The 14,470-nt window shown below is 51.4% G+C and overlaps 1 protein-coding gene across 6 annotated transcripts in view; it reads right to left on the bottom strand.

Moving 5' to 3' along the window:
- Nucleotides 1-2,445: 2,445 nt before the first annotated feature.
- The window catches only part of Rnf220 (ring finger protein 220), a 227,063-nt gene continuing 215,038 nt past the window's right edge, over nucleotides 2,446-14,470 (bottom strand). For all 6 annotated transcript variants that reach the window (XM_041652340.1, XM_041652341.1, XM_041652345.1 and 3 more), the window contains 7 exons: nucleotides 9,101-9,197; nucleotides 8,843-8,929; nucleotides 8,694-8,749; nucleotides 8,524-8,602; nucleotides 4,271-4,379; nucleotides 4,084-4,158; nucleotides 2,446-3,395 (listed from right to left, as the gene is read on the bottom strand). In XM_041652340.1, the coding sequence (XP_041508274.1) occupies nucleotides 3,324-3,395; nucleotides 4,084-4,158; nucleotides 4,271-4,379; nucleotides 8,524-8,602; nucleotides 8,694-8,749; nucleotides 8,843-8,929; nucleotides 9,101-9,197 (575 nt within the window). In that variant the 3' untranslated portion in view covers nucleotides 2,446-3,323. The remainder of the gene's footprint in view (nucleotides 3,396-4,083; nucleotides 4,159-4,270; nucleotides 4,380-8,523; nucleotides 8,603-8,693; nucleotides 8,750-8,842; nucleotides 8,930-9,100; nucleotides 9,198-14,470) is intronic.

Here is a 14,470-nt window from a genome sequence, read left to right as displayed (position 1 = left end):
CAGCTACTTGGAGACTGGTCAACTAGCCTAGCCGAATGGTGAGCCCCAGGCCAGTGAGAGGACCTTTCTCAAAAACCAAGGTGAATTATCCCTAAGGGATTACACCCTACCTCTGGTCTCCACATGCAGATTGCACACAAGTGTAGCTGCACACACAGAAACACACCTGGATTGTGGTGAAAACCCTTTGTATGGACCTCTGAACAAAACTCCAGACAGTCAGGGCCCTGCCGTTAACTGGGAGGAAGCACCTATGTGGACAGCTTGATGGCAGATCCCAGCTCTCCAGCAGCTCTGCACGATCGAGAACTTAATCATCTCGGAGAGCTAAAGTTTTATACTTGTTCCCAGAATCGATTTCAGGGTGTGTGTGTGTGTGTGTGTGTGAGAGAGAGAGAGAGAGAGAGAGAGAGAGAGAGAGAGAGAGAAGAGAAGAGGAGAAGAGGAGAGGAGAAGAGAGGAGAGGAGAGGAGAGACAGAAAGAGAGAGGAGAGGAGAGAGAGGAGAGAGAGAGAGGAGAGGAGAGGAGAGAGAGAGAGAAGAGGAGAGAGGGGAGAGGAGAAAGAGGAGAGAGAGAGGAGGGGGGGGAGGAGAGGAGAGAGAGAGAGAGGGGAGAGGAGAGAGCTACCAGGCTGCCTCAATCTCGCTATGTGGCTGAGGATGACTTTGAACTCCTGATCTTCCTGTCTCCGGCTCCCAGGTACTGGGATGATAGGCATCTGCCACCATGCCTGGCTTGAATTTTGATTTCTTGAATGGAAGGTACCTTAAGTAGCAAGAGAGGCCGGGAAGCAGGGCTGTGATGGAAGGACAAGGCTCCCCAGTGAGCACTGTTCCCCATCTGGCCTGCCACTCAGAGAGGTTGTCTCTGACCGTGTGGTCTGAGAATCTGAGACAGACACTAGATGAGGTCTGAGGATTGGGGTATTTGGGGCCTGCCTGGTACCACACACTTTGTTAGGGGGGCATTGAATCTGAGGAATTTGATGGCTCTGTATTTAACAGGAAGACTAAGTGGAGAGTAGAAAGGCCGCCATACTCAGTAGGAGGGAGGAGGATGTGTCTAGGCCAGAACCAGGGTCGGGGATTCCGGCTGAAATTACACTCCCATTTCCTAAAAGATACTCCCACTCAGTACCCTCCAGAAGGGGGAGATGACTGTCCCCATAAGTCCTACCATCTACTGTGTTACAAGTCACGGCTGCACAATTCTGGCTCATGGTAAGCTAGGCATTCAGTCAATACTTGTCGATTGAACTTTCTGTCATCAAGGGACTTGGGTTTCAACGAAGGGTTTTCAAAGTTTGGCAAGCAGTTGGGATCTGTGGGTGGGTGGGTGGGGGACTCCTAAGTCCCCAATGAGTCATGGACCCCAAGTCTCGAGAGGCCAACTGTATTTGCAGGGCATCAAACCTCCAGTTCTGAGCTACTTTTCCGAGTCTTTGGAGATGTGGTTGCATTCCTACCCGTGGCCAACAGGTGGCAGTGTTGCCTGTGCCATGAGACAGCCTAAGTCATGCTTTGGTGGGATGCCTGCACTGTCAATGTGCCCTCCCTATTAAAGAGTCCTTGGCCCCAGGGTGGGGGTAAGCAGCTGCCAACGACCCACTGAGTCCGAGGCAGGGAAGGGGAGAGTAGAGACGTGAAAGAAGCCTGGCTGTCCAGAACCAACCACTGAAGCAGGTTACCTTTGCCCAGGCACCGGCAGGGCTGCTGCCGCACTTCACAGTGGAAGCCACGTCGTCTCATTTCCGGCCCTAGAAGCTGTGCTCAGGATAGTTGGTGCTACCAAGCACAGAGCGTGAGGGCCACAAAAGGCCTTTGCTGGGTTCCAACAAGAGCTCATCTTCTTTACTGGGTGCAAAAGGAGGCAGGGGCTGCCAACCAGACCTTATTTCTCTATATTGTGGGCATCCCAGAAGTGGGTATCAAGGCAGGGATTTGAGAAAGTGGGCCGAGTTTGGATCCTGGCCTTTGAGTCTGAGCAACCATCTTTTCCTCAAGGCATTTCTATGGTGAGGGCTCACCTACACTCTGAGCATAGGCCTGGAAGGCACAGGTACTTCGCTGGCAGTGGGGGCCATGGAGCTGACTACCAAGGCGCTCCATTGACAGGCCTGGCAGCCAGTTCTTGACATGGATCTGGGCAGGTGGAAGCTCAGCAGGTGACCCAGAGCCAGGGACCCACAGCACATTCTACTTGTCTGAGGCTGCTTCTGCCCTAGGTTGGGGACTAGTGCTGATATCCCCCTCTGTACCCCAAGCCCTGACCTCTTTTGTGATTAATGAGCTGACGATTCTGCATCGATAAGGAATTAACCTAGAGCCCCTGCCCATCAATAGCTAGGAGTTCAGATTCCTAGCCCTGCCCCACCTCTGCCTGCTGGGAGGCTCCAGGGCACCCCCACCACCCTGCATGGCTTCACACACAGACGGCAGCTGGTTTATACTGGTTTAATCCATGTCAAATGTAGTTTACAAAGGGTAAGGACAAGTACCTTTGTATAGAATATACAGACACAGCATCACACCACAGGGCGCACAGGAAGGCAAGGGAGGCAGCACTTCCGCCCGGAGCAGCGCTCTACTCCCAGGAGTTGCTCTTAACAGCAGGCTGGGCAGCCAGGCACCCTCAGCCAGCCCGGCTGCAGCCTGTTTCTGCTCGGTCCCATCTTTCACCCTACCCCCCAGCTCCTCATATGAGCCCCATGAGCTAAGACTAAGGAGGATCATATCCCTTGGGGCACATGGCCCACGTCTGGGAGAAGAAATATACACCACTGAACACCGAGCACATGGGAAAGGGAAGAGATGCCATGGGAGAGGAAAGGCAGGCACCTTAAGAGGTGGATGGGCCGAGCCACCAGCCAGCCCTGAAGGGGGCACTGCTTCCAGGAGTCATTAAAAAAAAAAAAATCGTACAACCAAAGGGGAGGCGGTGGAGGGCAAAGTGTCTCATTTATACACAACATTGTAAACATACACAGTCTATATTACATGTGCTTCAGTCTGGTGTTTGCATGTCTGTCAGTCAGTCTAGGGGACGGATCTCAGGAGCCTTGTCCTGCTACTCCCCATCCCTACCTTTCTGCCCCACACTGGAAACAGAGCCAAAAGAGGCATGGTCCCCAAGTTCAGAAGGAGCAAGCAGGAAAGGCTGCTCCACTCTGGCTCCAGAGTCCTATATGTGTGTTTGGGTGTGTATGTGCATGTATGTACACCGGGAACCTGTGTGCAATTATGTACAAAGGGAAAGGGGTTCACTGTCACAGAGGCTGGGGCAGGTGGGGTTGATCGAGGCAAGGCCTGCTGGGATGGCTAGCTCACAAGTAGATCCTCCGCAGGTCTCCAGGCGCTGTGATGGTGTTGCACTGAGGGCAGAGCTTCTTGGCACCCTGAAGAGAGAAAAAGGGGGAGGGCTCCGTGAGACAGAGCGTGATCTGTGTCTGTGCACATGAGCACTGGGCCTGCAGCCATGTCTCTGCACCAGTTTGTGTGCGACTTCATTCCCGTCAGCCAGGCTAGGGATGCATGGGCTGCCTGAGTAGGCAGACATGCTCCTGTGTTGGGGAGACGCCAGGATCAAACCGCCTGGCCAGCCCCGCAGCAGGAGCCCTGGTAATGAGAACAAGGCTGGGTCCAGCTGTGGCTGCCTCAACCCTAACGAGATTACACGCGGCCTTTGATCAGGACACAGAGCCCACGTCCGGGCCTTTTATTGCTGTCTCCGGGCGACATTTTAATGGTTGCTCCCGAGCTAAGAACAGGGCAGGAGCAGAAGGAGCTTAGTAATGGGAGGGGGAGGGGCAGAGGCCCTGGTCTGGTTTACCCACCACCAGCCTCTTTCTGATCTGGGGTCTCAGCAATATCTGTGAGACACCAGGGCTGCCTTGGGGTGGGAAGGGAGCGTGCAGTGTGTCCATGGAGGGGGAAGAGAATAAACCTGAAGTAGAGGGCAGACAATGTATTCAACTTGGTGGGGGGGGACCCTGACTCAGGTCTTCCTGAACTCCCCCAAGCAGGTGCAGCCACAGACGTGAACATCTGGCCAGTGCCTCTAATAGCTGCCCACCCTCTCCTCACCAGAGTCCGCAGCCAGCACTCTTCACAGTGCACATGCCAACACTGGATCGACGTTAGGGGCATCGAGTATGAGTCCTAGGGAGGAGGTGGGCAGAGAAGGGGTCACTGAAGCAAGCTCACCCTCCGAGAGCCCAGATACAGCCAAGACCCTCCCTAACCCACAGGGCGCTGATTCCTTCCCACTCACCATGCAGATGAGGCATTTGTATCGGTCCCCCCGAGATAGCTGCCGTTCAAGCTCCCTGACACGAGCCTTCAGGGCCTCAAAAGTAGTTACAGCTGAATCTTCGGTGATTCTGTAGACAATGCACAGTGGTACCCTCCACCCAAAGTCACACAGGGAGCCTCTTCTCAGCATCTCCGCCTGCCAGCTACTCCCTGCAGAACTGAACTCAGTACTCCTGCGTGTCTACCTAATGAATGTCTAATTCGGAGTCTTGGCAACCATCCCAACCCCTTACCCTCAACTTTCAAAACCTGTCCACCCCTTGCTAGTTTCTCTGCAATCTCCACTCGCTCCCACTCTGACCACACACCACCATGCTGTGACCCTTATGTTTAAAAAAAGGAAACAGTCACCCTGGATATGGTGGCACACACCTTTTAATCCTAGCACTTGGGAGGCAGAAATGGGTAGCCGGCAGATCTCTGTGAGTTTTGAGGCCAGCCTGGTCTACAAAGGGAGTTCCAGGCCAGTCAGGGCTACATAGATATTGTCTCAAATCAAACCAATCTCATATAGCCCAGGGTAGCCCCAAGCTTTCTATGTAACCAAGAGTAACCTTGAATTTTTAAAACTAAATCTTCAAATTTATTAAATTTAAATTTTTTTTTTTTTTTTGGCCAGGCATGGTGTCGCATGTCTTTAATCCCAGCACGAGGGAGGTAGGGGCTCTTGAGTTTGCAATCAGCCTGGTCTACAGAGTGAGTTCCAGGACAACACATAAAAACTCTTGTCTCGAAAAAAATGAAACAAAATTTAATTTTAAGTGCATGGGTGTTGAGCCTGTGGAGGCTGGAAGAGGGCATCAGATCCCCTGGAACTGGAGGTACAGATGGCTGTAAACTGACATACAGGTGTTACCTTGTAGGAACCGGACCTCAGTCCTCTGGCCAAACAGCCAGTATTCTTAAATCCCTCTTTGTTTCTCAAATTAGCATTCTAAATATTAAATTTCATCAGGGCATTTTAAAAAAAGGTACTTCTTAAACTGAGTGGTGGTGGCGCCCGCCTTTAATCCCAGCACTCGGGAGGCATAGGCAGGCGGATCTATGAATTTGAGGCCGGCCTGGTCTACAAGAGCTAGTTCCAGGACAGGTACCAAAGCTACAGAGAAACCCTTTCTCAAAAAAACAAAACAAAACAGAAAGTACTTCTTGCCCCTACTAAGTGCTGGGACTGGCTTCTCACATGCTGGGAAAGCATCCCATCAGCTGAGCCACACCTCCAGCTCCTCATCCACAAGGGCTCTAAGGATCACTTTACTAACCCAAACAATCGCTTCTCTGCTGTAGCCCTTCCTCGAGCTTATCCTGCCAGCCCCTGGTTACATTCTAAAGGCCAGTCCAGCCATTTTTATTTCCAGCATTTTAGTGTCTCCTTCAGCATCAACTGGCCCAACTTATCTGCATCTCTCCTCAGTAATTTGTCACATCCTTATGCTATTCATATAAACAGTGTATCCAAACTATTCCTCCCCCTCCCTCAGCCTCTCTATACTGCTCTCTCTGGGTTCCTTCTCCAGGAATCACCAGCCCTGCTTTATCACTCCGGCTCCTCCAGATGTTCTGTCTTCAACTCCATTCACCCTAGCATCCCTACAGCAAAGGTGTCTGTCTCCTTAGCGAGGCTGAGTTTCCTGAAGGCAAAGCTTGCTTGCTAAAAACATCTCCCAGAGACTATTTACTGGTGACATAAGACCTACTTGGGGATGTAAGCATGAGGAAACATTTGCCAGCCTAACCTTCAGGGAAAAGCAGCGATGTGGGACCCAACTAGTCTAGGTAGTTTCAAGCCCATGATCCTGAAACAAACCCAGCAGCACAGAGAAGGAATGGCTAGAATAATCTCAAAGATCCCACCCACCACACTACTCTGAAAAGCAATAGCCCCAGGGAACACTCTAAGGAGAGAAAGGCTTCCTGGCCCCAGAAATGATTATCCCGGGGATGTGCCTTAGGGAATGACAATGCTACAACGAACAGCCAACGTTTATCAAGTATTTATTTAACTGCCAGGTATTTTTACTGAGGAACTAATAATTATATTATTTATACCTCCTAAACTTGTGAGAAGATGTTCATTTTACATGTGAAGAAACCAGGTAGCCTGCCCAGACTGTGGCAGACCAAGGCCGTCCTGCTTACAGGGAGAAGAGTCCCCAGGCCAAGCAGCCCGAGAGCTCATGCAGGCTGGGAGGCAAGCAGGTGAAAACGGAGAAGGGAGACTTCTCCAGGCAGCAGCAGGGCATGGCTAAGTCATGGGCAGCCTGGGGTGGGACGGGACCTGACAGAACGGGAGAGCTTTAAAAGGTGAGTTCCATTAGGACTGCCTGTGGTAGTGGAGACGATTTGGCTAGCATGGAGGACAATGTGTCCACACTGGTCAGAAGGGAATACAGGGAACATGCTTACTGTTTTATGCTTTTGAGATGGTGTCTCATTACATATCTCAGGCTAACTTCAAATTTACTATGTACTTCAGGCTAGCCTCAAACCCACAACCCTCCTCTCTTGGCCTCTGGAGTGTTGAGATTATAGAAATGTACTAATGCCCAGCTGGTAGTAGTAACATTTAATGTACAGCAAATTTCAATCTAATTTTTTTAGGGTATCAGCAGCAATACAGAAATGTGACTCCCTAGTGGCTGTACACAATGAGCCCATAATTATCCACCCCACTTCTCCAGAGATTGAAAAAGCTTTGCCAGTTCCTTTTAGTGCTCGTAGGTTCCCGGTAGGTTCTCCATGCTCAATCTCAGGCTCTGGGAAGTCTTTACCCACTTCTCCCTCATTAGCACAGCTAGCTTCTTCTCTGGCATTTTGCTCAGTGCTCTACCTACGTGCCATTCCTATGTGAACTGTTGGTAACTTTTCAACAAGGATGGGCTTTCCCCTTTGCAGGAACCTGTACTTTGTGAACTAGAATGTCATGGGACCGAAGAGTATCAATCCTAGTGGATCTAGGCCCAATGGAGACCTCTGTATAGCAGAGCCAGTCCTAGAGTGCCCCACCCACCAGAGCCTGTGCTCACACAGGTGGGACAGAAATGCTGACTTCCCCTAGCCTTGGGTGGGTAGCACCTTCATGGATGGCCACTGGCTCTGGCCCCTACCTCCCCCTTGGGCGCCATCCTTGATTAATGATCTTGTCTTTCTGATTTATGAGCAATCCCTCCAGACGAGGGTAGGCGCCTCTTACAGCCCCGCCCGCCCCGCTCAGCTGGAGTAGGAGAGAATTATTAAATAAACATCCATACGTCACCCCCCCCCCCCCAAGCTGGTTGCACCGAATCCGTATGGCCCGCTCCGGCGCTGACACGGAGCAGCTGCGGTGATTCATGGGCAGCCGGGCCCTGCGCTGCGGCCCATACATCATGCCAGCAGCACTTGCGGCCCCGGCCGAGATAAACTGATCAAGCACAACGGGCTGGAATGAATTTATGACAACACAAAATGGAGGGAAACAAATGGGAGGTGACCCAGGCCACCGACCCAGCCCTGCACTGGCCTGCAAGCCACTCTTCTGGCAGGAGGCAAGATGGAAGACTGGCCCTAGAATGAAGAGGCTACCTTTTAACCCCAGGAACCTAGCCTCCAGCTGGAGGGAGGGGTAGGTGCAGGAGATCAGCCCTGACCAATGGCAGACACTCCAGCCAGTCAGACTGGAGAACAGCACCTCCACCTCCTGGCCCAATACTGGCCTTTCCCAGGCTTCTGGAAAGGCAGCAGGATGGCCAGCGGATATCAAATCCTGCGGTGCTGTCCAGCAGCCCCGGGTAGTGTAACAATGGATCTCCTTTTCCCTGCTGGAGAGCCCTGACCAAAAATTCCTACTGGAAGTGATGAGACCCAACGCTCCTGCCTAAAACCTGCTGCAAGCACCACCAGGGACAAGAAAAATGAAACCAATTTAGCTCCCGATTAAGAAACAGAAACTGGAGATGAATCAAGTGCACTGGCTGGGCTGGGTGGCCATACATCACATTCCACGGGTAGGGGCAGCTATAGCGGGCAGGGAAGGACTGCTCCTCGCTCCACCAAGGCTCCCAGGGCCATGGCCCAGTGATCAATTCACAGAGTCACGCTTAGCACCAGCTGGGCTCCACTGCCGGCTGTGTGCCCACGGCAGCAGGACTGAGCTGTACTCAGAGGACCAGAAGCCCTGGCAGCAGGCCTTCCTGCTAGCAAAGAGCCCCTCTCCCAGCCAACCATACTTACTTCTCAATGTCACTGTTCTTGCAGGTCTTCTGCATGGCCTCCTGCTTGCTGCTTTCACCATTGCTGGTGGATGGCATCTCTGGAAGGACAAAAGTTCAACTCATACTCTGGCTAGATGAGGACTTGGGATTCAGTCACCACCATCTAACGACATCTTTGTCAGGACTTACCATCACTGGCCCATTTAGAGAACTCAGGTGTGATGCGGGTGCTAGGGGGACCACCACTAGAGGAAAGGAGAAAGAACAAAGTGAGAACAGCTGAGCCTGCCTCCAGCAATCACTCTGCAAACACTGCCCACGCCTTTGCCCACACTTGCTTTAGGACTGCACCCCGGAGTGCCTCTCTCTCCTTGGCTTCACCAGGTTCTTCTCCTGTGCAAGGGATGACATCGGCCTCTGTGTATCTGGCATGGTGGTCAAGGACAATAGATCCAAGGCTGCGGGAGGCCACGCGGGCTCTGAGTCCTCAGGAGTGCCCTGCCCCAAGCTGAGACTCACTCAAGAGTATGATAAAGCTTTAGAGGCACCAGCTATTTTTGTTATTGGTGGTTTGCCCCACTTTGCCCCAAGGATACTGCGGTTTCCCATACTCCAGAGTGTCATCTCCATCCACATCCAGGTCAGCATCACTGTCTGGGTTCTCTTTGCCACTGCACATGACGAAGCCGGAGCCTGTGGGAAGCAGAACGTAAGAAGGGCCAGAGGCCAAGAACTAGGCCAAGGGTACCCCTTCTGCTTCTAGGTCCAAGGCTAGACAGGAATATGTACAAGCAGACATTCGGGTAGGTCTTTCTTTCTTTTTTTTTTTTTTTTTTTAATATATATTTGTTTTTTGAGACAGGGTTTCTCTGTATAACAGCCCTGGCTGTCCTGGAACTCACTATGTAGACCAGGCTGGCTTTGAACTAAAGAAACTCACCTGTCTCTGCCTCCCAAGAACTGGGATTAAAGCCATGCAACCACTACCACCCAGCAACATTCAGATACTTCTGGCTTTATTGCTGTCCCCCTCCCTCACCTTTTAATGTACTGCCTACAACTCCAGATTGTTTCCGCTTATAAACCGGCACAACCAAACACTAAGTCAGGTCCCGAGAGGACACTGAACAGGCCTCCTATACACCTGTCCTTCTAGTTCCAGGAAGGGCAGAAAGAGGATAGAGAAACTCAGGTCCAAAAGGTAACTCCAGAATAGGTCCTGGGCCTCCCTCTAGCTCACTGTCCAGTCTGAGGTCCATCAAAGGAGAAAAGGCTGGCGAAGGCCAATCAGAGCCACAGAGTAGGACCCTCCAGCCAACATCCTGATTTGGGCCACCAGGTCCTTTGCCAGCAAAAACACCAGGCAGCTGTTCAAATATTTGGCGTCTGAGGCGCCTGACATTAATTATTCATCTCCACCTCGCCCAGCCCAGATTCCTGGACAAGTGTAGTTAGAAAGGGATTAGAAAGGACAGACAAGTGAGGATCGGCATGCACACCTGCCCCTCAGAGCAGTCATGAAGGCAACTAGGCTGAACTGGGCAGGCTGAAGCCCAGACAGTCTGCTGATCTCCAGGGGGCATTTGGTCCAACCAAAGGCAGACTCTTGGCTAAAGGGAAGGGTGAACTAAGGCCTCGCCAAGCCAGCGCACTTCATATGCCAGGTGGTCTCTGACTCCCAGAACCACACTTCTTGATAGGCCAAGGTTGGAGACCAAAGAGCTGTCCCCACATCTTTGCCCTAGGGGTCTCAGGTGACATCTTACTAGCCAGACCAGCAGCTCTGCCAGGGACAAAGGAAAATGAAGACTCTGCCCAAAAGGACCAGCAAAGGAATCTTTTGCATCGAGGAAGACACTTTGAGCTCTGCCCAGTGATCTCAGAAATGTCTGCTTCCTGCCTCATCCCACCTAACCACACGGTCCAACTCTTCCTCCCTATTCCATGAGCACCAGTGGCTCCCATTGCATGCACGAGTCTAGGCTCTTCAGCCGGGTCGGTGAAGCCTTCATGTCTACTCCACAGTCTCACTTCAGACCCTATGTGTGCAGACATGAAACCCGCGTACTATGTTCTAGACATATCTAAAGATTTGCACCCATGCCGTTCCCTCCATGACATCAGGATGTGCTTTCAAGCAGTGCCTGTTTCCTGACTCATCCCTTTTATCCCTTCAGTCTATGGTCTGAGAGTTGGTGCCTAGGATCTGCCTTCCCTGACAGTCCTCATTTGCCCCTTACCCAGAGGGACTGGCACACTTGAGGCAGCGGGCAGGTCAGCAGCAGAGCCATTAAGCTGAGACAACACCAAGTTACAGCTCTGTCTCCTATTCACAGCCAGGTGTCCTGACAAGCAATTCCCACCCCGAGGTGAGTGGCACCTCTATAAACCCTCTGACAGTTTAGGAGACAAACTCCACCATCAATCAGAATGCAGCTATCAGGTTCATTTACAGTCCGCACCCCACAAGCCCTGCCAAACCCTGCCAGCCCCCACCCCCAAGTATATGCAGCTCAGAAGCAGCCTCATGTTCCCTGCTCAGCCTAGCCTACCCCTGCCTTGTGGGTGAGAAAAAGGAAAGAGCTCTTCGGTACACCCCTGACCAGTGTGGTTCACTTGGCTAAACAGAGAAACCAAAGCTGCCAGGAAGCCCTACCAGGTAAAGCAGCCCAGTGACCTGAAGTACTTTCCTCGTGCTAAAGGAATTGACCTTTCACCTAATATTCTTTCAACCTTTTGGAGGTCATCCTGTCTGGTCTGGTATGAACTCAGGATCTGATCCCTTTTGCCAGGTGCTGAGGGGTGACTTCCTCAGGTATTCATACCTGTCCCTTCCCCAATGTCCATCCCAGCTGACTCAACTCTAAGATCATATGTAATGTACGATAGTGTTTCCCACCAGACTGAGGCCCTCCAGGCTCTCTCAAGCTTGACTCCCAGCATCACCCGCATAGCACACCAGCAATACCAGCTCAACACTGCCAATACTGCCCATGTCTTAAGAAGGCAGGCCCAGAGACACAGAACAGGTCTGCCCCAGTTTGGCAGCCACCTTCTGTTCCTCTGACCGGGGAGCAAAGAGGGCGGGCATGATACATCTTGTTAGTTAAGGAAAAAAGGCCTGAGCAGTCTACTCCAACACTGCTACTATGCCCCAGCTGAGAAAGATGTGGGGAACCTCTCCCTGTCCCCACAGGTGTTCCAAGCAGGCTGCCACCACCAATTTCACTCTGGTACTCACCCCAACCTGCTCCAACCTCCTTCCCAGCACATTAAACTTTATTTTCTTAATGAAATGTCACTTGCTGACTTCTGGCAGAATCATAATAAAAAGAAACGGCCATAAAGCCGTTTTTATGCCGAAAGCACCCCTGCCAGCCTGCCCCCCTCCTCGATCTTGGAGAGGAGGGCCCACAGTCATTTTATGTCCTCAGCTGCTGGAATATCCCAAGCCAGTACTCAGAGGCAAGATGGCACAGCCAGCTCCTTTCCAAGTCTCTGGGAAGAGCCGCCAAGCTGCCGCTCCTGCTGCTGCTCTGCATTAGACAACCTCTAAAGTGATGGTCGCCAGGGAAGCCCCTCTGCCATGGTTCTGCTCCAGGTGAAAGGGACAAAATGGCTGGCAAACTAAGTCTGATGGTCAGCAGTGCCTGGCAGCCTTCCCGTCCCTCACGTGAGTGCTTGGACAGAGTGGGAGAGGGTTAAGTGCAGAAATGACATGGAAGTCTAAATTTTATGAAAATGACCCTTCTCCCATAAACTCATTTCTTCTTGGACCATTGAGGAGGGGGGGAAAATCAGTGTTAATTTAATCAATTGATCAAATGATCGATTGAGAAACTGGAGATGCCCGTTTACCGGGAGCAGTAACATCCTGGAACCTGAAACCACAAAAAAGGAACCATTGATTTCCTCACCTGCTGCTCCCAACCAAACTAGAGCCTGGGGAGAAAGCAAAGTCTTGGGGCTTCTGGAGCCCAGTGCTTGTCTACAGGAGGGCAGGGGCAGCAGCTTCCGGGGAGTTTTACACTGGAATTAGTTACAGATGCAGTTACGGTGTCTTGTGTAAACGCCATCGATTGGGGAGCTGACAGTCTGGGGAGCTGCGATGCGGGACAATCAATCGGCCTGCAGTGTCACCTGCCACCTCGCTGAACAGTTGACAATGCAATTATCCAGTGTGGAGGCAGGGAGTTGGCGTGTGTCAAACGCACTTAGCCACTTTCCGGGCCTTCTCGATAGCGCGTTTCACTGCCTCACGTCAGGAGAGTTGCACAGAGACAGACGCCGTTTAAACCATTGATACTTGCTCTTTCTGCCTGCACTCCCTGTTCCAGCCTAACAATTGTGTTCGAAAAGGTGGTTAAATCCCGTCCACTGCCACAGGGGACGGGAAAAGCATTGCTCCTAGCCACATCCCTCCCAACAGACAACCATCATAACTGAAGGTTACCGCAGAGTCAGAAGGCAGCCACCTTTACCTTCCGTTCCAAACCTGTTTGCAGTGGTATACTGTTCCAAAAGGGACTAGCAAGCCCAGTGGCATTCAGGGACATCTTGGCCCATGTCTGTGGATTCACCTTTCACACTCTTGGCCTCATAATCTGTTAGGTTTTATCAACAGTGATTTAGAAGACCTGGCTAAAGTTGCCTCTACCGGTTCTCTCCTGATTTTCACTGCAGGCTACTTAGAACCAGGGACTACTAACTGCGGCAGGCACTCAGGAAAGATGATACTCTAGGCAGGGCACGGCAGGGCAGAGACCTCCACAGCTCACTGTCTTAGCATGGCCTTTGTCTAGACTGTTCCTTCCAGATGTACTGTGCTCTGGCTTCCCCAAATCCAGACAAGTGAACTCTGACTGACTAGTAGTACAGGGAGCCCAGCACTCTACACCTCTAAGACATAAAGAGAGAGAAAGAGAAAAAACAAGCTAGGACTCATTACTCACATGTCTCCTTGACTATGGAGGACACGGAGTCAGGCTTATCCCAAGGGCTGCTTCCTTTGTGGCCTGTTTCTCCAGCCTAGAAAGACACTGACTCCGCTAGGTTTGACAGAGTACCCCAGAAAAGCATTTCTCACCCTAACTGCTGGTATTAGGTGAATCACTGGGCCTGGGTACTATCCATATGCAAGTAGCATTAGCAGTTAGAAAATCCCAGGTTTCATCTCCTGAGTAAATTAAGAGCAGGGGGAGCAGAGAAAAATATATAGCTCAATAAAAACAATAAAAAAAAAAGAGAATCCCAGGTTTCACGTGACCAATCACAGCTGAGACGTATACCCCAAAGCGCGTTCCCCAACTGAGACGTCAGAACAGCACCAAAGATGACCGAGTTATTCTCTACAAATCTTTGCTATTTCCTCAGAGGGTTTTTTTCCCCTCTAATCTATTTGTATTGGGAGGCAGAGGCAGGTGAATCTCTGTTGAGTCTGAGGCCAGTCTGGTCTACAGAGGGAGTTCCAGGCCAGTTGGGACTACATAGCAAGACCCGTGTCTAAATAAATAACAACCTATTTGTAGACAGACCTCTCTTAATGTTCTCTTCCTTTGGTCCTGAGACATCAATTCCAAGCATTCTCAGGACTGAGACATCTGAACCTCCTTCTCATTAAAACCGAGCTTCCATGCTCACGGCCTGTTCTAAGCCAAGTGTCCTCACCAAGACTCTTGTCTGACCACTGCCTTCCACAGTGGATTACATTCAGGGCCACTGATCTGACCCATGTAGGAAGCTTTGTCGAGGTTGACGAAGGGACCCTAGTCTGGGAGGAGGGACAGGGGAATGAAGGGATCCAGGGACTTATCACAGCTCTTCAATTCTTTCATATCTAACAAGGACAGCAATCTCTGTTCTGTCAGCACGCACAGTGCAGCTTAAATGGGCCTCACCGCTCGCTTGCTCATCCTGCCTCTGCCTCCCTCTGAAGTCGGCTGGGCAGCTTCTTCAACTGGCGTTAT

Source organism: Microtus oregoni, unplaced genomic scaffold (genome assembly GCF_018167655.1).
Source record: "Microtus oregoni isolate MIOR12 unplaced genomic scaffold, Mior012 000005F_ref0000423, whole genome shotgun sequence".
Classification (NCBI taxonomy): domain Eukaryota; kingdom Metazoa; phylum Chordata; class Mammalia; order Rodentia; family Cricetidae; genus Microtus; species Microtus oregoni.
Note: the sequence above shows the minus strand (reverse complement) of the source record. Positions and strands in the feature narration are given on the sequence as shown.